Raw genomic sequence first — 18,932 nt, forward strand, 5'->3', positions numbered from 1 at the left:
GAGGCCAGAGAGGTTCCCTGGAGTGAGCTGGTGCAAAGAAGCCTTTGAACTCCAAGTTGTAAGTGATACCTGCACGCCTAACCCTCGGAGGTCTGTGTTTCATTTGGTGGGTGGTGGTTTAGGTGGCTTTATCCTACCAGGCCCTACGTGACCTGGCCCTGCCTGTCCTCCCAGTTATGTCTGTCTCCTTCACCGTCATCCTTCACAGCAGTTTGGCAAACTTTTGTAAAGGACCAAACACTAAATAGCTTTGTTGACCATACTGTCTCTGTCACACTAGTCAATGTTGCCATTGTGAACAAATGGGTGTGCCAATAAAACTTTATTTATAAAACAAGGCAGGGGTAGGAGGGCATAGTTTGCTGACCCCTGCTCTACACAGCAAATAAGCTTCTGCTTTAGGGTTTTCGCACCTCCCCTAGATGACCCTAGGATTTGTTCCCTCCCTCCATTCTGGTCTCTCAGATGTCAATCACCTGGCAGGCCCCCTGACCACCCAGTCTACAACAGCATCCCTCCCCCAGATCTCCATGTCATTTTTGTCACTTCCCTATGGTACGTATTTCATCTAGTTGCTTTACGAATATTGATTATATTTTGATAATTCCTAGAGAAAAGCACATATGTTTATAGGCAGAGCAGTGTTTATGCATGTAGAAGCTTATTTACAGTGGAACATCTCTGTGGACAAAGATAGATTTGTTATACAGAGTCTGTTGCAATCATATTCCTTCTAATGACTTTTCCCCTGAGCCTGGCAGTACCAAATGTATTATATGGTAAATATAGTTTGATATGAAAGAATTGCTTTGTTCTAGAGCCTCATCAATAATAAAAAAAAAATGTCTTGAGCTATTCTGGCTCTTCTTATGGATTATACCAGGCTCTGCCCCTACATGTAATTTGCAAGAACTATTAATGCAGCGGTTCTCAACCTGTGGGTCGCGACCTCTTTGGGGGTCGAACGACCCCTTCACATGGGTCGCCTAAGACCATATCAGATATTTACATTATGATTCATAACAGTAGCAACATTACAGTTATGTAGTAGCAACAAAAATAATTTTATGGTTGGGGTTCACCAAACATGAGGAACTGTATTAAAGAGTCGCGACATTAGGAAGGTTGAGAACCACTGCATTAATTGAAAGAGAAGAATTTTTTTATACAATTTGCACATATCCCCAAAACAGAGGAGGCCTCGTGGCCTAACGAAAGGCTGGCCACTGCGGGTGAGTAGGGGGCCTGGGGAGACATTTCCTGAGGAAAGATGGCCAACAGGAATGCCTGTTAGCTTTGGAGGGTCCAGCCCCAAGGAGGAGAGAGAGGTCGGGTTCTGCAGAGTCCACCAGGGCGCTGGCAACCTCGCTGTGTGGCCTCCGGACATCTCCACCAGCGACCACTGTGAGTGAGCCGAGGAAGTCTTCCATGTGGGCGGCTGAGGCAGATGTGAGCCCCACGTGCCATTATGGAGATGACTCCAAATCGGGGCATTCCTGGGTTCCGGTGGCTGCGCATACTCCCAGAGGGTCTGCACCGTGGATGCGGAACATCGCAAGAGCTGTTGCAGTTCTAATGTGAGGAGGACACCAAGACTCACCCGGTCAAGGAGCCGAGAGACTAAGGGCCCTCCGGTAGGTGAGGGGCTGTGTCTGAGCAGCAGGCAGTGCTCCAGCCGGGAGAATGCCAAGGAGCCACCCTTGGCGGCCACCAGCGGCGTCTTACCTGGACGAGCAGCCCCATCTGCTTTGGTTGGCAGCCTTCATGACCTTTACCAATTGCTAAAAGGAGGTGCTACTGTGAAATTTCTTGATTGCTAAGAATATTCCAACACAGTATAATTCTTAACACAACACGATTCTTCTATATGAGTGTGCATAAATGCCTTTTCATCTGTGTTTTTAACTGTACCTTTCCAGAGGATGGGGTTGGAAGGACATTGGTTTAGCTTAACCAGAGTGAGATGGCTGAGTGAGATGGCTTTACTTTGCATTTTGGATCTCTCGTCTTCACTTCCCATACCAGGATTTGAAAAATGAAAACTGGAGGGTGGTTTCATTATAAAGTGGCGTCTAATTGGTGGGTACTTACGGGGTTCAATACATTCAGTTTTCTAGGACTTTAGAAGTTTCTGAAACTATCTGGAAGGCAAAATATATGGTGATAAAACACCCGTTTTTTTAAGCCAAAAATGTACATAAATGATTATAGATTGTTGAAGCATGGACCTAAACGGTAAAGTAACTGTGCCCTTTTTGTTGTAGCTATTACATTTGTATCATTATGTTCCCAAGTCCTGAACTGTGTTTCTAATTCCACCTTAGTCACTGGAGCTAAAAAGTCTTCTCTAACTATTATTTACAATTTCAAGTCCTTGCTCTTTTACCTTGGGGATCTGGAAAGTTAAAAAATAAATTGCTTGCCAGTGCCCTCCAGCCCACTTGAGCCCCAAAGCAATCCGTCTCTTGGCATGGGATGCTCAGTGTTTATAATTCTCAGCTATTGATTTTGTTCTTAGGGGCTGTAACACGGATAAATTCTGAGTCTGCTGGTCCTGCACAGAGAGGAGCCGCAGTAATTCATTCTAACACTGGTGCCCTGGTCAGTGGGGAAAATTTTTAATTGTTGGATTTACTCTAGACTGTGGGTCTTTTTCTCTTTCTTAAGTCGTTCTGTTAGTTAAAATGAGCCTTCGCACCAGAGAAAACAATCTATCACAGTTTGGGATTAGAGAACTCTGCAGGGAAACAGCTCGATTTATGGAAGAAAGTTAACGCCGATGACCAGACCTGGCTCTCCTCGGCTCCCTCCCGCTGGCCACCTGTGATTCTCCTTCTTCCCACCTCTGCATTCCTGCTCCTCTTATCTTGCAGCTCTTTTTCACATTTAAACTGTCTGCTGCTTTCCTTTATTTACTTGTCTTATATTCTGGCCTCATCATCATCTCTTTACACCTACCTGCCCACCTTTGGGGACACAATTTCTACTCCTTCCTGTCCCAGTGTTGGATTGTAAGGCCGCTGAAAACCCCCCCCCTTCCCCCTGGACCAGCTTTTCCAGTAAGCTCTGGTTAATGTAAAGATTAAAGAGAACTTCCCCCTCCTGACCTTTCCCGTGAAGCTCTGGCGCCCTGATCTGGTCATAGCATAGTTATCTTATCACTCCTCGGGATCGGCCTGCGCATACCAGACCACCCTGGCCCCTTAGGAAATGAGTCAACTAATAACAAAGACCTGTCCCTGTAAAAGATGAGTTATGAGTTAACTGGTAACCCAGTTCCCTGTTTTCCGGCCACCTGCGTGTGGTTTTTGCCTTTATAAACCCGTGTTCTGCAATTGCTCGGGGCTCCAGTCAGCAGCACTTCCTTTGTGTTGTTGCCTGCCTGCCTGAGAGCCCCTGCGCTGCGCTTGTAATAAAAATCCTCTTGCTCTTGCATCAAGCCTCGGTCTCTGCGTTTGACTTGGGGTCGTCGCCTCCTCTGCTGGACTCTCCGGGGGTCTTAGGGCCCAACATTTGGGGGCTCGTCCGGGATGAGGCGACCCCCTTCAAGCGCTGGGATCGGTCTTGGAGGTAAGCAGACTCCGGAGTCATTCAGTGTTTGTCTTGTCCTTTGTTCGTTCTTAGTTTCGGTTTTTCAGGAAGACAGGGTGTCGGCTCCGTAAGGAGTCGGCTCCTCTGGTCGTAGGGGCTTCGGCCAGAAAAACTGTCACCCTGGGGGACGCCCCAGGATCGGGCGGTGACCAAGAGGTCTTGGTCACTTCAGGTTCTGGCTGTCCGGCAACGGGCACTCGCGTGTCCGGCCGGACTAGCATTAGGGAGGGATATCATCCCTCAGCGGCCGTTCTGTATCTGGGTAAATTCTTGTGGATCCGGTGTCTTGTCGCGTCATTGTTTGTTCTTTGTTTTTGTCTTTTACTCCTCTTCTCCCATCCAGGTAACATGGGCCACGGAAGCAGCACCCCTCTTTCTCTTACAGTAGCACACTGGACGGACGTCCGGAGTCGGGGACTCAATCTTTCCGTCAGTGTCAAGAAGGGTCCTTGGCAGACTTTCTGTTCATCCGACTGGCCAGCCCTAGGCGTGGGATGGCCAGCGGACGGGACTTTTGACCTGTCTATTATTTTTGCAGTAAAGAATAAGGTGTTCCAATCAGGCACGGCGGGCCATCCAGACCAGCAGCCGTATATTGTCGTCTGGCAGGACCTGGTCCAGAACCCTCCCTCTTGGCTGAAACCCTGGCTGCCATCCGGAACCTCCCGGGTTCTCGTGGCCCAGGCCCCTCCCGCCGCAGATCAGACGAAACGTCCCCTGGCAGATTCTCAAACCGATCTTCTCCTCTTGGACTCTCCACCCCCTTACCCCTCTCCTCTCCAGCCAGAGCCGCCGGGGAGACCGGAGCCTTCAGCACCTCCTCCCGCCCCTCCAACAGAGGGACCGGCCCAGGGAACCCGGAGTCAGAGGAGACATCCCGCGTCTCCAGATTCGACCGTAGCCTGCCCTCTCCGACCATACGGGCCTCCACCCCCCCGCGGAGACGATAATGAAACGGCTCCGCTCCAGCCACTCCAATACTGGCCCTTCTCCTCGGCAGACCTCTATAACTGGAAAACTAACCACCCTCCCTTTTCAGAGGATCCCCAGCGTCTAACGGGGCTGGTTGAGTCCCTTATGTTCTCTCACCAGCCCACTTGGGACGATTGTCAACAGCTTCTTCAGACTCTCTTTACTACAGAGGAAAGGGAGCGGATCCTCTTGGAGGCCCGGAAGAACGCCCCTGGCCCCGACGGCCGGCCGACTCTACTCCCTCATTTGGTGGATGCGGCCTTTCCTCTGGCCAGGCCGGACTGGGACTTCAACACGGCAGAAGGTAGGGAGCACCTGAAGGTCTACCGCCAGACACTAGTGGCCGGCCTCAGAGGGGCAGCTCGGCGCCCCACGAATTTGGCTAAGGTAAGAGAGGTCATACAGGGGCCCACTGAACCGCCTTCTGTTTTTCTCGAGCGATTAATGGAGGCGTTCAGACGGTACACCCCGTTTGACCCCACCTCGGAGGGGCAGAGGGCCTCAGTAGCTATGGCTTTCATAGGGCAGTCAGCATTAGATATTAAGAAAAAGCTGCAGAGACTTGAGGGATTGCAGGACTTTACCCTCCAAGATTTAGTTAAGGAAGCAGAGAAAGTGTACCATAAGAGGGAGACCGAGGAGGAAAAGGAGCAGCGGAAGGAGAGAGAGAGAGAGGAGAAGGAGGAGAAAAAGGAAAAAAGGGAAGAGCAGAGACTAACCCGTATCTTGGCCGCAGCAATAGAAGGGAGTAAGCCACAGGAGAGAGGAAAAGGAAGACAGGCAGGGGCCCTGGGCAACAGGCCACCGTTAAGGAAGAATCAATGTGCTTATTGCAAGGAAGAAGGACATTGGAAGCGGGAGTGCCCAAAGAGACTAGCAAAGAAGGCGCTGGCACTCCAGGAAGATAGTGATTGAAGAAGTCGGGGCTCGGATCCCCTCCCCGAGCCTAGGGTAACTCTTAAGGTGGAGGGGAAGCCTGTTAACTTTCTGGTAGACACAGGGGCCCAATATTCAGTTCTTAAGAAACCACTAGGACCAGTCTCCCAGAAGACCTCCTGGGTGATAGGGGCAACGGGAAATGAGCAATATTCCTGGACCACCACCCGGACAGTTGATCTAGGCACGGGAAGAGTGACTCATTCCTTCTTAGTAATACCCGAGTGTCCAGCCCCCCTTCTGGGAAGAGACTTGCTAACTAAAATGGGGGCTCAGATCACTTTCACCCCACGGGGGCCGACCCTGACCCAACATGGAGAGCCAATTACTCTCTTGACACTCCAGCTCGAAGACGAGCATCGGCTGTTTGAGAGTAATGTCCGAAAGGACGAGAGGATAGCGGGATGGTTACAGCAATACCCCAAAGCTTGGGCTGAAACCGCAGGGATGGGCTTAGCTACCGAACGGCCCCCCGTGATAGTAGAGCTTAAGTCCACTGCAACCCCGATTGCAGTACGACAGTACCCCATGGCAAAAGAAGCCTGGAGGGGGATCAAGGTTCATGTCCAACGCCTCCTACACCTTGGAGTCCTCGTTAAGTGCCACTCCCCGTGGAACACCCCACTCCTCCCGGTAAAAAAGCCCGGAACTGATGACTACCGACCGGTGCAGGATTTAAGAGAAGTCAACAAGAGGGTACAGGATATTCATCCCACGGTCCCCAATCCTTACAATCTCTTAAGCTCTATCCCTCCGTCCCATGTGTGGTATTCAGTCCTAGACTTAAAAGATGCCTTCTTCTGCTTGAGACTGCATCCTGCCAGCCAGAATATTTTCGCCTTCGAGTGGAGAGACCCAGATTCGGGAATAACGGGGCAGCTGACTTGGACCCGACTTCCGCAAGGATTCAAAAATTCCCCCACTATCTTCGATGAGGCTCTTCATCAAGACCTGGCTGCTTTCCGTGCTGACCACCCGCAAGTCACCCTTCTCCAGTACGTGGATGACCTTCTCCTCGCCGGAGCTACTAAGGAGGACTGTGAAACAGGTACCGGGGCCTTGCTTTTAGAGCTCTCCCGCCTAGGATACCGGGTCTCGGCCAAGAAGGCCCAGATATGTCAGCGGAGAGTGACCTATTTAGGATACGCACTAGAAGGGGGAAAGAGGTGGCTCACTGAAGCCCGAAAAAGCACAGTCACCCAGATTCCCAGACCACAGACCCCCCGGCAGGTACGCGAGTTCCTGGGAACAGCTGGATTCTGCCGCCTCTGGATTCCAGGTTTTGCAACCCTAGCGGAGCCCCTATACCCGCTGACAAAACAAGGGAACCCCTTCGAGTGGGGGGAGACTCATCAGAAAGCCTTTGACGACATTAAAAAGGCTCTTCTCTCGGCGCCAGCATTGGCCTTACCAGATGTGGCCAAGCCCTTCACTCTGTTCATAGATGAAAGAAAGGGAGTAGCCAGGGGGGTCCTAACTCAAACCTTAGGCCCCTGGAAGAGGCCGGTAGCCTATTTATCCAAGAGACTAGACCCAGTGGCTAGGGGTTGGCCAGGCTGTCTAAGAGCAATTGCAGCTACTGCCCTGCTTGTAAGAGATGCGGACAAACTTACCTTGGGGCAGAAACTAACTGTGGTGGCCCCACACACTCTCGAGAGTGTTATCCGGCAGCCACCGGACCGGTGGCTGTCCAACGCCCGGATGACTCACTACCAGAGTCTCCTGCTAAGTGAAGATCGAATCCGCTTCGGGGCTCCGGTAGCTCTCAACCCAGCAACCTTACTACCGGAAGTAAATCCTGAGAGCAAAGAAGTCCTACACTCATGCCGTGACATTCTGGCAGAGGAAACAGGGCCGAGGAGAGACCTCAAAGATTCCCCCTTGCCAGAGCCTCAACTCACCTGGTACACGGATGGAAGCAGCTACCTCTATGAAGGTAAGAGGGTGGCGGGAGCGGCTGTGGTCAGCAAGGACCGGACTATCTGGGCTAGTAGCTTGCCCGAAGGGACTTCGGCCCAGAAGGCTGAATTAATTGCTCTGACACGGGCTCTCAGGCTGGCAGAGAACAGCCGGGCTAATATTTATACTGACAGTCGTTATGCTTTTGCCACTGCTCATGTGCACGGGGCTATATACCGTCAGAGAGGTCTCCTCACCTCAGCAGGAAAGGAAATTAAAAATAAAAAGGAAATCCTCGACCTCCTAGAAGCCATTCATGCCCCCCAGGAGGTAGCTATCATCCATTGTCCCGGCCACCAGAAAGGGACCTCGGAAACAGCTATAGGAAACAGGAAAGCGGATGCCGAGGCAAGGCAGGCCGCTCTAGGGCCCCGGCTACTCGCCCTCGCTGTTGGCCCCGCAGCACCACAGCCAGAGACCCTCCACTACACCCTAGAGGAGGAAAAAGACCTGCTTAAAAGGCCAGAAAAATACCATAAGGACAAACTAGGAGTGTGGAGAACTGCAGGGGAAAAAATGGTAGTACCAAGGGCGGCAGCCACTGCCTACCTCCAACAACTGCACCGCCTTACCCACCTGGGGGCCAAACACCTCAGCTCCACCAGCCGGGCAACGGGACACTATGTCAAAGGACTCGATCGCCTTTCAGAAGAAGTAGTTAAGCAATGCAAGGCGTGTCAGCTGGTAAATGTACATTCATCCCAGGTCGGGACCGGACACAGGCTCAGGGGAGACCGGCCCGGGAGTTACTGGGAGGTGGATTTTACAGAAGTAAAGCCCGCCCGATACGGTTATAAATATCTTTTAGTTTTCATAGATACCTTCTCAGGTTGGGTAGAAGCCTTCCCTACCAAAAGAGAAACTGCAACTGTGGTCGCCAAGAAGATCTTAGAAGACATCTTTCCACGGTTTGGAATTCCTAAGGTAATTGGATCAGACAACGGTCCAGCTTTTGTTGCCCAGGTAAGTCAGGGAATGGCCAAGATACTAGGGGCGGATTGGAAATTGCATTGTGCTTACAGGCCCCAGAGTTCAGGTCAGGTAGAAAGAATGAATAGAACATTAAAAGAGGCTATGACTAAATTGTCCTTAGAGACTGGCGTGGCAGACTGGACGGTCCTCCTTCCCTTTGCCCTTTTCCGCGCGCGAAACACCCCAGGCCCCTTGGGGGTGACACCGTTCGAGGTTTTGTTTGGGGCCCCTCCGCCCCTAGCCGCTGACCCTTGGTCCGTGCCCACAGACACTCACACCCCTCAATCCCTGCTTGCCAGGCTGAAGGCCCTCGAGACTGTCCAGAAGGAGGTGTGGACTCCCCTGGCCGCCCTCTACCAACCAGGAGAACTGCAAGTCCCCCACCAGTTCCAGGTCGGAGACTTTGTGTACATCAGACGCCATCGGGCCGCTAATCTCGAGCCGAGGTGGAAGGGACCCCACCTGGTATTGCTGACAACCCCAACAGCGGTCAAGGTAGACGGTGTAGCTGCTTGGATCCACGCCTCCCACGTCAAGCGGGCACCCCCATCAGACGACACCGATCATGGATGGACTGTGGAGAAGACAGACAACCCTCTCAAGCTACGGATTTGCCGCCGCCCTCTTCCTGCTGAGCCTGCCGCTGATAAGTAGCAACCCCCATGCCCCAAAGAGACTAACTTGGAGGGTAATGTCCCCCCACACCGGACAGACGGCCTGGTCGGTCACCAATATAGCACCTAAAGGGACATGGTGGCCAGACTTAACGCCAGACCTCTGCGCTATGGCAGCAGGATACAGACTATGGGACCTCCCTGAGAGAACAGTAGAAGAGACTAAAGCAGGTATAGAGACCCGAGCTTACATAGGAAAAGGAAGAGATTTGCAATTCGGAGTTCACTGTAGTTATCTGGGGGCCCGTGAGCGTCTTACGATGACCCAATTCTATGTGTGCCCCAAAGACAGGCAGGGACATAGAAAGAATTGTGGATCTGAACGAGAGTATTTCTGTGCAGAATGGGGATGTGAGACAACTGGTACTGGATATTGGATCAGAGGGCCCCCCGAGTGGGACCTCATCCAGGTTCGGAGAAATGAGAGCCAAACCTCCGGACATAGGGGTTGGGTTAACGCCCTGAATATCTCCTTCACCTCAGCTGGGCGGTCATACGACCTAAACAAGTGGCGCTGGGGAGTGATATGGGGGATCCGGCTGTATAAGGACCAACATGATGATGGCCTCCTTTTTAAGATAAGATTAGATGTACAGGATTACAGGCCACCAGTTGCAGTAGGACCCAACACCGTCTTGTCCAGCCGGCAGCTCCCCACGAAAGAAAGGCCTCTTGCCACCACCACCGTGGCAGGAACTAGCCCAGCCTCCAGGGAGGAACAGGCCAACCCCATAGAACTAGAGACAAACTCAGGTCAGAGGCTATTAGGCTTGGTAGAGGGGGCCTTTAGTTCTTTAAACATGTCCAAGTCCAACCTAACTGAGTCTTGCTGGCTCTGCCTAACTACAGGGCCCCCCTACTATGAGGGCATAGCCTTCCAGGGAAACTATACCAACACCACCAGCCATGACCACTGTTCGTGGGGACAGCAGGGGAAGTTGACCCTTACTGAGGTCTCAGGGCAAGGCACATGTATAGGACAAGTGCCAAAGGACCGCCAGCATCTCTGCAAGGAGAACCTGGCATATCCCTCCTCTGCAAGCTATTACTTAGTGCCCCCAACAGGGGGATGGTGGGCCTGTAGTACGGGACTTACTCCATGTTTAGCAGCCCAGGCCTTTAACCGTTCTCAAGATTATTGTATCCTTGTCCAACTAGTCCCCAGGATCATGTATTATCAAGCTAATGCATTTGAAAAAGAATTTGACTTCTATTCTCCTTCCCATCGGGATAAACGGGAACTTGTTTCACTGACCTTGGCTGCTCTCCTAGGTCTAGGGGTCGCGGCAGGAGTAGGAACAGGGACAACAGCCCTCATTAAAGGCCCCACCTATACTGAGGAGCTCAGAGCTGCTATAGATGAAGACCTCAAACATATAGAGCACTCCATAACTAAACTTGAGGAGTCTCTAACCTCTTTGTCTGAAGTAGTCCTACAAAATAGGAGAGGACTAGATCTCCTATTCTTAAAGGAGGGAGGGCTGTGTGCAGCTCTCAGGGAACAATGCTGTTTCTACGCTGATCATTCAGGGGTGATAAAGGATTCCATGTCAAAACTTAGGGAGAGATTAGAAACTCGCAAAAGAGAGCGAGAGGCCAAGCAAGGCTGGTTTGAAAGTTGGTTTAACAGCTCACCGTGGTTCACAACCCTGATATCCTCTCTCGTGGGACCCCTGATCATTTTACTCCTCCTTTTGACATTCGGGCCATGCATAGTAAACCGCTTAATCGCCTTCATCCAGGACCGGATTAGTGCAGTTCAGGTAATGGTCCTCCAACAGCGGTATCAGCCTGTACCCTCAAACATTAGCCTGTAGTTCCATGATTGGAACTTCCCACAAGAAAAGGGGGGAATGTAAGGCCGCTGAAAACCCCCCCCCCTTCCCCCTGGACCAGCTTTTCCAGTAAGCTCTGGTTAATGTAAAGATTAAAGAGAACTTCCCCCTCCTGACCTTTCCCGTGAAGCTCTGGCGCCCTGATCTGGTCATAGCATAGTTATCTTATCACTCCTCGGGATCGGCCTGCGCATACCAGACCACCCTGGCCCCTTAGGAAATGAGTCAACTAATAACAAAGACCTGTCCCTGTAAAAGATGAGTTATGAGTTAACTGGTAACCCAGTTCCCTGTTTTCCGGCCACCTGCGTGTGGTTTTTGCCTTTATAAACCCGTGTTCTGCAATTGCTCGGGGCTCCAGTCAGCAGCACTTCCTTTGTGTTGTTGCCTGCCTGCCTGAGAGCCCCTGCGCTGCGCTTGTAATAAAAATCCTCTTGCTCTTGCATCAAGCCTCGGTCTCTGCGTTTGACTTGGGGTCGTCGCCTCCTCTGCTGGACTCTCCGGGGGTCTTAGGGCCCAACAGGATCTACTTTTGCACCGTCTCTAGCTCTCTGGCTACATCTGTCATCCCTTCCAGTTTGTACTGCTTGCGCTTCCCCGCTGTCTCTGATAAGGGAGACCCACTGCTCTCAGTCTTTCTCTTTATTATGGGGGGCGGGGGGAGAGGGAAGGAGGAGAGTGATTTGAAGACAGTGAACTGCGTGTCTTTTTTATTTTTTAAATATATTTTATTGATTTCAGAGAGGAAGGGAGAGGGAGAGAGAGAGATAGAAACATCAATGATGAAAGAGAATCATTGATTGGCTGCCTCCTGCATGGCACCCCCCCCCCCCCCCCCCCCCCCGCCCAGGGATCAAGCCCACAACCCAGGCATGTGCCCTTGGCCAGAATTGAACCTGGGACCCTTCAGTCCGCAGGCTGACTATCTATTGAGCCAAACCAGCTAGGGCATGCGTGTGCTTCTGGCATTGGCTTTTGAGAGGAGAGTGAGGGAAAATTTGGGGAGGGAGGTGATTCCCACCCCTGGGAATGCCGACACAGATGGCATATGAGTGAGACTGTCCCAGATTCTGAGTGGAACTCAGTCACCCACTCCTGTGGGGCATCATCGCTGAATGTGGCTTTATATTGCAGGTGAACAGGGTGAGTCTGGAGACCAAGAATCCTCATCTGTTACCCCCATAGCTGAACCTCTGAAGGGCAGGGCAGGGCAGGGCTGCTCCCCTCGCCCTTTCCTCAGCCTGGGGTTACACCCTGTTAAGCCAGAGTGCACCCTCTTTTCCTGAGGTTGCAGCTACCCGACTTTCAGGGTCCTACCAATGTGGTCATTACAGCTGAGCCTCAAACAACGTGGGGGTTAGGCACCGAATCCTCCCTCACCCCCATTGAAAACCCACGTGCAATTGGACTCCCCCAAACCTTCCCTACAGCCGTCCCTCGGTATCTGCAGGGGGGCGGCTCCAGCACCCATGAATGCTCAGTCCCTCGTAGGAAATGGTGTAGAGCAATGCATACAGTCGGCGTTTGGCCTCTGTAGACTTGCAATTCCCTCTCGTAGGAGAGCGCATTCTCCCTAATTCCTCCACCATTGATTGATTCCCACCCTGGGTGAAAATACTGATTTTGATTTGCGGTTGGCTGAATCCACAGATGGGTTAGAAATGCAGGGACAGGGAGGGCCGCTGTGTATTCTGTGAGAAAGCTCCGAGCGCCAGTGGACCCGCGCAGTCCAAACCCGCGTTTCTCAAGGGTCAGCTGCATTGGTTTGGGCAGGTGTTTTCCGGGGAAGGGAAGGGGAACAGTTTGAGTTCTAGCCTGTCCTGCTGAGTGTCAGGGCAAGATGCAGAGAGGTGACAATAGCAACAGGGTGGGGGTGGGTGGCGGGGGGAGGGATGAAGTCGAAAGCAAGGTTGGTGCAGAAACTCCGAAATGCAAATGTTCTGTCTGCCAGCAGGAGCTGGCTACATTTGTAGTTTGCGCTCAGAATAAGAATTATTCTGTTTGAAAGGAACAATGGCCACAGTTTGTCTAAAAAGAAGGCGTGTTTAAGGAGACCTTCGGAGGAGTACATTCATTTTCTGACGGTAACTGAATGGTGGAGGAATTAGGGAGAATGGGCTCTGCTGTGAGAGGGAATTGCAAATCTGGAGGGCGAGCAAAGATTTAAGTTGGTGAAAAGTTCATTTTTCTGAAGATGAATCTCTAACCAGCAGCTCCATTCAAATTCTGTGTCTGCTTTGCAAACAAGGTTCCTGCTTTTAGGGCTTTTTCATTGTTGTTGTTAAAGAAATGGACTTAATGGACTGAGTTCATTTAGATGGAGGATCAAATGAATGAGTGGAATCAGAAGACATCCATTTGGCCGTCAGTCTTTGTTTAAGCCACTCGACCACCCAACTTCTCTACTGAAATGGCATCGCAGTCCCCATATAAAGTCTGCGGCGGAGAAATGCGTGCGTGCTAAGTGCTTTGAAGATGAACATCACCACGCGAAAGTGAGCAAGGTTTCTTCCTGGGGCTGGAAACGGCATCTTTTGTGTTTTCCTGCTGCACCATGAGTCACCTCGGTTCACACTGCAGAAAATTTCCTCTCCCGACAGAAGAGCAGGAGACACAGTGGTGACAGGCTTTTATTGGGTTTGCCAGGCCAATTAAGAAAGAGCGGGAGCCCATTCACATCTCTACAAGGGATTACACACCGGCACATTTGCTACCTATGGATGCAGGTCACATTTTACATGAATCTGTACATTAAGAAATTGCATGACAATTATCTTATTGAGACATGAATGAGGAGCAACCATCCCCTGAAAGCACTGAAGACCGACAAAAAGCATTGTCCCTCCAGCAAGCTTGGCTCACCTCTCTCAGTGCACGTAAAGATCCCATCAAACCCTCGCCCAAACCAAGGGGATGTTGAAGTTTATCTGCTTGGAAGATGTGAGTATTTTTAGTGGGAGGAGCTTAGAAGAACTGCAGGTTTGGAAGTGAAGTGTGAACTGTTGGGCAAGACCCAGCCCCGTCTGTCTGTCTGAATCTGGCCCTGACCGATCAACCCACTGGCTCCCAGGGAAAGAAGCCAGCAAGGTGTCCCATGTCCCAGGCTTGGCAGGAGTTCTCCTCCCCACACCCAAATACCTCGTTTGTCTGTTTTCCGCCTGCCGACTGCTGGGACACAGTGATAATTAGTCATGCTAGATTGTCGGGTTGACAATTACTGGTAGTTTTGACAGGCCCCTTCAGGAAGATTGCACGACCCCCATGCAAGTTTGGATCCGAGCCACTGGTGGCCGCGCTCCTTGTTGCGCCCAGTGGGGAACTCGGTGCATCACTGTCAGCCTGGTAGCACCTCCCTCCCAGCTGCACCCCTAAATTGGTCATAGCTGAGAGAAAGGCATTCACAGCATGGCGAGCAGGGTCCACTCCCTCTGAGGGGAGGAGTGAGGGGAGCTCACTGTGGGGAGGGGGCTGAGGGAGGGAGTCGTGGAGGTGGAGAGGAGGTTGGATGGATCAGAGAGAATTGCAGAGCTGCTGGATGAGGTCCTGAAAATGGGCTAAAATGACCAAAGGGAGGAGAGAAAACTCCTCTCAGACAGATTCAGATGCAGGCAAAGTCCAAGAGACCTGGAGGAGTTAATGGGAAAATAATTCTTCTTATCTGCTTCCTGCCAACCTGTAACCATTGACAGAGCAGAAGTAATTATAGATACTGTAGACGCATGCGGCATTAAGTAAAGGGTTTCAAATTACACTGCTTAACAACGCTTCCTGGTGCTGGCCGAGTGCGTGGAGCCAGCAGGTAACACTGCAGGGCATGGTGCGGTCGCTTGCAGAAGTTTCTCCCTCTGCGCATGTTGCTTCCCAAGAAAACTTGCTCCAGCGAAAAGGGGAAGAAAAGAAGACGATACTAATTTGGTTTCTGTTGAATATTTAGAATGTCATTCACATAGTTGTCTTAGCAGAGTAAGCTGACATATTGGGAGGATTTTCATAGTTTGCCTTGTAGGAGCCAAAAGCGGGGTCAGCACTGAAGATTACAATCAATTCAGTGGAGGGAAAATAAACCTTTGGAATAGATTTTGCCTTCCCGGAGCACGTAGCAGGCATTAGCAATAATGGGAGCGCTGTCTGCGCATGGAGAGGAAGCATCTATCGCTCAGACTCCCACACGTCCTCGCCCGGGGTTGTGTGGTCCCATAACCTTCACAGCGGGTGGGAAGATTCTAGATTCATCATCTCCTAACTTTATGCTGCTATGTGCAGGACCACACACACACTTGCATACACACACACACACACACACACACACGAGCATTCTTCCGTTGTGGAAGAGACGGAGGACAAGGAGATGGAAGCTGCTAAAACAGCCCACATGGATGAGGTGACCGAGCCTCGCTGGGCATGGACGTGAACTGACTCTATTTGCCCTTCGTGGTGGCTGTGCCATCTTTGCCCGGCTAAAGTTGCCCAGTTTGCTGGTCTTCCCCCACTTCAGGGAGCACTGCAGAAAACAAAAGAGGGCCAGGACCTTCCCTAGGGCTCCTTCAGTCCCCTCTGTGTGTCTGCCAGTACTTCTCGAACAAGTGCAGGGGCAGCAGGAAACGTGAAGCCAGGCCATGGGAGAGCGCTGGGTTTGCTAGGTGAGATGGCCCACTGGCTGTTTTTATGCCTATGCGTGCCTTACGCATTCCATTCCTTAATTTTAAGACAAGGATGAGTGAAGTATGGCAGAGAGATAATAAAGCGCACTCTACCCTTGTCTCAGTAAAATAAGTCACCGCGGACATGGCACCTACATTTGCTGCTGTTTGCTCTCTAACGGAAACCCAGATAACAGCGAAATTTTACTGAGAGCATCTGTGTAGCCATTTATGTTTTTCACCTATCCTTGCTAGAGGCCTCACTGGTCGAGAGGCAGGAGCTGGCCGGGGTCCTGGCCCAGCTCAGCCACCATCTAGCACTGTGACTTTGGGCAGGTCAGCTCTGCCAGCCTCCCTCCTCACTGCAGCTCAGGCAGGAGGGCTCTCCAAGGTCTTTGCTGCTCTTGAGTCCCGGAGAACTCCACCGGGGTGGTGCTCAGCAAGAACTGCATTGAAGTAATCGAAAATCATGCCAGAACCTGTAAAGGCCTTTGAAAGGGAAGGAAACGTTGCAACATGTGGTTTGTTTCAGTTCTGTGATTTAGCTGCTCCAAAGATTGAAATGGCAAGGACAGGCTGACAGGATTGAAGCCCCTCACAAGTCGAGGGAGCTGGCCAGAGTGCTGAATCCAGACCTTGAGGGCTGCTCAGCTCCCAGGGCCCTCACCCTGCTGGTCAGCAGTAATTCCCTCAGCACAGAGGAAGGCAAGGGTGTTCTCAGCAAGCTCCAGACCCAGAGCATCAGGCATGCAAACAGCTGGTGGATTCCGGAGTCCATTGCATTGATGGTTCCCAGGTCTGTTAGAACTGTTTTTCATTTAGGACAGTTTGGGAACAGCTTTGGAAGGAGTGCCCCGCTGTTCAAATGAATATTAATAGTGTGGGTCTTGGCGCAAAGAAAATATTTTCTTCAGTTCAGTATCTGGTAAGTATCCAAGAAGGAAAAAGCCCCTCGGTGTTAAAAGGCTTGGGATACGGGGGCGTGACGAGCCTTCTGAAATCAGGAATCGCCAGTACCAGCCGGGAAAAGAACTGTGCTTACCAAACTGCCTGAGCTTCCCAGGTGCCCCCTAACTAAACACTGTCTCCCCTCAACAACTTATTTCTTGCAGAAAATACCAACGTGTCTCTTTCTTGTTGCTGTGCGGTGTATCAATAGTCTCAAAATCTTCGAAAACCAAAATGCTTGCACCAGAGCTGTACCCCCATCAACACCCCAGTGCTCATCACCCGTCCCCACTCCAGAAAGAGAGCCAACGGGTGGTGCCCGCCGGCCAGGAAGGCTGCCCTGACTCCGGGGAGGCGGGCCTGCCCCTGTCCCCACCATCGAGGAGGCAGTACGCACAGTTCTTCTTTAGCCCGAGGCCCAGCTTCCCTATTAACATAGACACAACACTTCGCTGAAGCTGAGGTATAAGACATTTTCTGCTTGGCGTGTTTTATGTCCCATTATTATTTTCCCTGCATGTCACATGCCTCTGGTGAGAACGTGTCTGGTGCAAGGTTTTGGGGGAGGGGCCCCCCCCACACACTTAAACCAGAGAAGGAGAGATGGGCTCATACAGCAGTTCATTGGAAGCCTCTCCCTCAGCTCTCCCAGGAGGTCGGGACTCCAGAGAGGTCTGTCCTGCTGGAAAGTTCCTTGGCACCCGTCCACGCCGTCACCAGCCTCCCAGGGTGGCTGGCTCCCCTTTTTCTGGGAATCTACGGTGCTGCTACGTGTCTGCTTTCTCATCGTGGCTGCAGCAGGAGTAATAGGTTACTGCTGCGCATGACTTATGGAATGAGACCGGAGGCAGGGCAAACATTCATCGGCTCTGAGAGTGGAGGAGTCCATTCAGTGACAACCTCCCCCCTCCCCCAACCCCAACAACATCACCACCACCACCACGGTTTAGTTCTTGTTTCCATCAGGTGGGAGAGACCAGAATGGCACATTTGCACATAGGCTATTCACAGCAATGAAGAAAAGTGGATGGAGTCGATACAAGCTCCCCAGTGCGGGGGTTTCAGAGGGAGGAAACCCAGAGCAGGGGAAGCCTGTCTCCATGGGAACAGTGGGGCTTGGCAGTTGTCCCACAAGAGGTCCCATTTCCTAAAGTTAGAGGAGGCACCCAAACTCCCATGCAAGACACGGAATCTGGTCAGAAGTCAGAGGGTTTCCACAGGGTGGTGTGTGCACCCTCTCGGCCCCTGGGTTTCCGTCAGCGGCGGGTAATCGAAGTCCCTGACGTGGATGTTGTTGGAGCTCCTAGGGGAACCCAGAGGGCTCCTGAGCGTCTCCAGAAGAGACTCATGCACAGGGCCGGGCTCCTCAGGAGCGGGGAGCAGGGGCCGACACCAAAGCAACTCAGAGAGTCGCCCAGGAGAAGCGGGCGGCAGCGAAGAAACCCACAGGCATCTTCTCGACGTGACCCGCAGCCATTTCTAGAAACAGCTGCTGGTCGCAGCCCCAACAAACTCTGCAAAGAGAAGCTGGTGGAAAGCTGAGGGGCAGCTGAGGGGAACCAGTGACCCGGACACGTGCACATCGTCCCTGACCGAGGAGGCCGATGGGCTGGGGCCCCCACCCCGAGGCAGCGGCGGCTGCATTACCCAGCTCTCGTCTGGCCGAGGTTACGTCCGCCTCTCTCAGGGCCACCTCCTCCGACAGCCGCAGTCCCACTAATAAGCCATTGACCTCAAGTTTGAGTCTGGGGCTGATTTGCTGCTGTCTGGGGGAACCCCAGGGGCCTGTGGCTTAACGGGAAGAGATCCTCATTTTAGCAGCAATAGCTTTTCCTCTCTTCCCGCCACAGTGATCAAATTAGCAGCTGCTTCTCCTCAGAGAAAATGTGTCCGCGTCCCGGAGGCATTGCCCATTTGCCTGTCTGATGGGTTGGGGAAGGGGCAGCAGGGGGAGGGGGGCGTTGTTTGAGAGCAGCTGTCCCTCCCTTCCCCGGCCCCGCCCGGGAGGGTCTCCCCCACCTGGGAGGGCGGTGCCGCAGGCTTAGCTGCAGGAGGCCTGGCAGGTGGCGGAGTACACGCTGCTCCCCACTGTGCCCCCACTGCTCAGGCTGCTGGTGGGACACTGCAGGGGCTTCATGCTGCTGTCCCTCTGCATGTGCAGGCGCTCGAGCCGCCAGCGCTCCCACCTCTTCCGGAACTCCAGCTGGACCTTCCGTGGGAAAAGGAGGGGGACAAAAGCCATCATGCAAACCGACTGCCCACAGGATGGCCGTTATTACATTAGCAGGAAGGGAAGCATCCACTGCATTGCATTAAGAGACACAAGTCAAGGCCTTCGGGCGCCTAAATTAATATCCCAATAAAACTGTTTATTGTTGTCTCCTATTTTCCGCCTGAACTCAGGA

The 18,932-nt window shown here is 52.2% G+C and overlaps 1 protein-coding gene across 1 annotated transcript in view; it reads right to left on the reverse strand.

Annotated features, from left to right (window-relative positions):
* Window positions 1–16,788: 16,788 nt before the first annotated feature.
* GLP1R (glucagon like peptide 1 receptor) overlaps window positions 16,789–18,932 on the reverse strand; it is a 32,674-nt gene continuing 30,530 nt past the window's right edge. Inside the window, exon 13 of the mRNA XM_036318058.1 lies at window positions 16,789–18,736. Coding sequence (XP_036173951.1) covers window positions 18,569–18,736 — 168 coding nt within the window. The 3' untranslated portion in view covers window positions 16,789–18,568. The remainder of the gene's footprint in view (window positions 18,737–18,932) is intronic.

This window comes from Myotis myotis, unplaced genomic scaffold (genome assembly GCF_014108235.1).
Source record: "Myotis myotis isolate mMyoMyo1 unplaced genomic scaffold, mMyoMyo1.p scaffold_m19_p_7, whole genome shotgun sequence".
NCBI classification, from domain to species: domain Eukaryota; kingdom Metazoa; phylum Chordata; class Mammalia; order Chiroptera; family Vespertilionidae; genus Myotis; species Myotis myotis.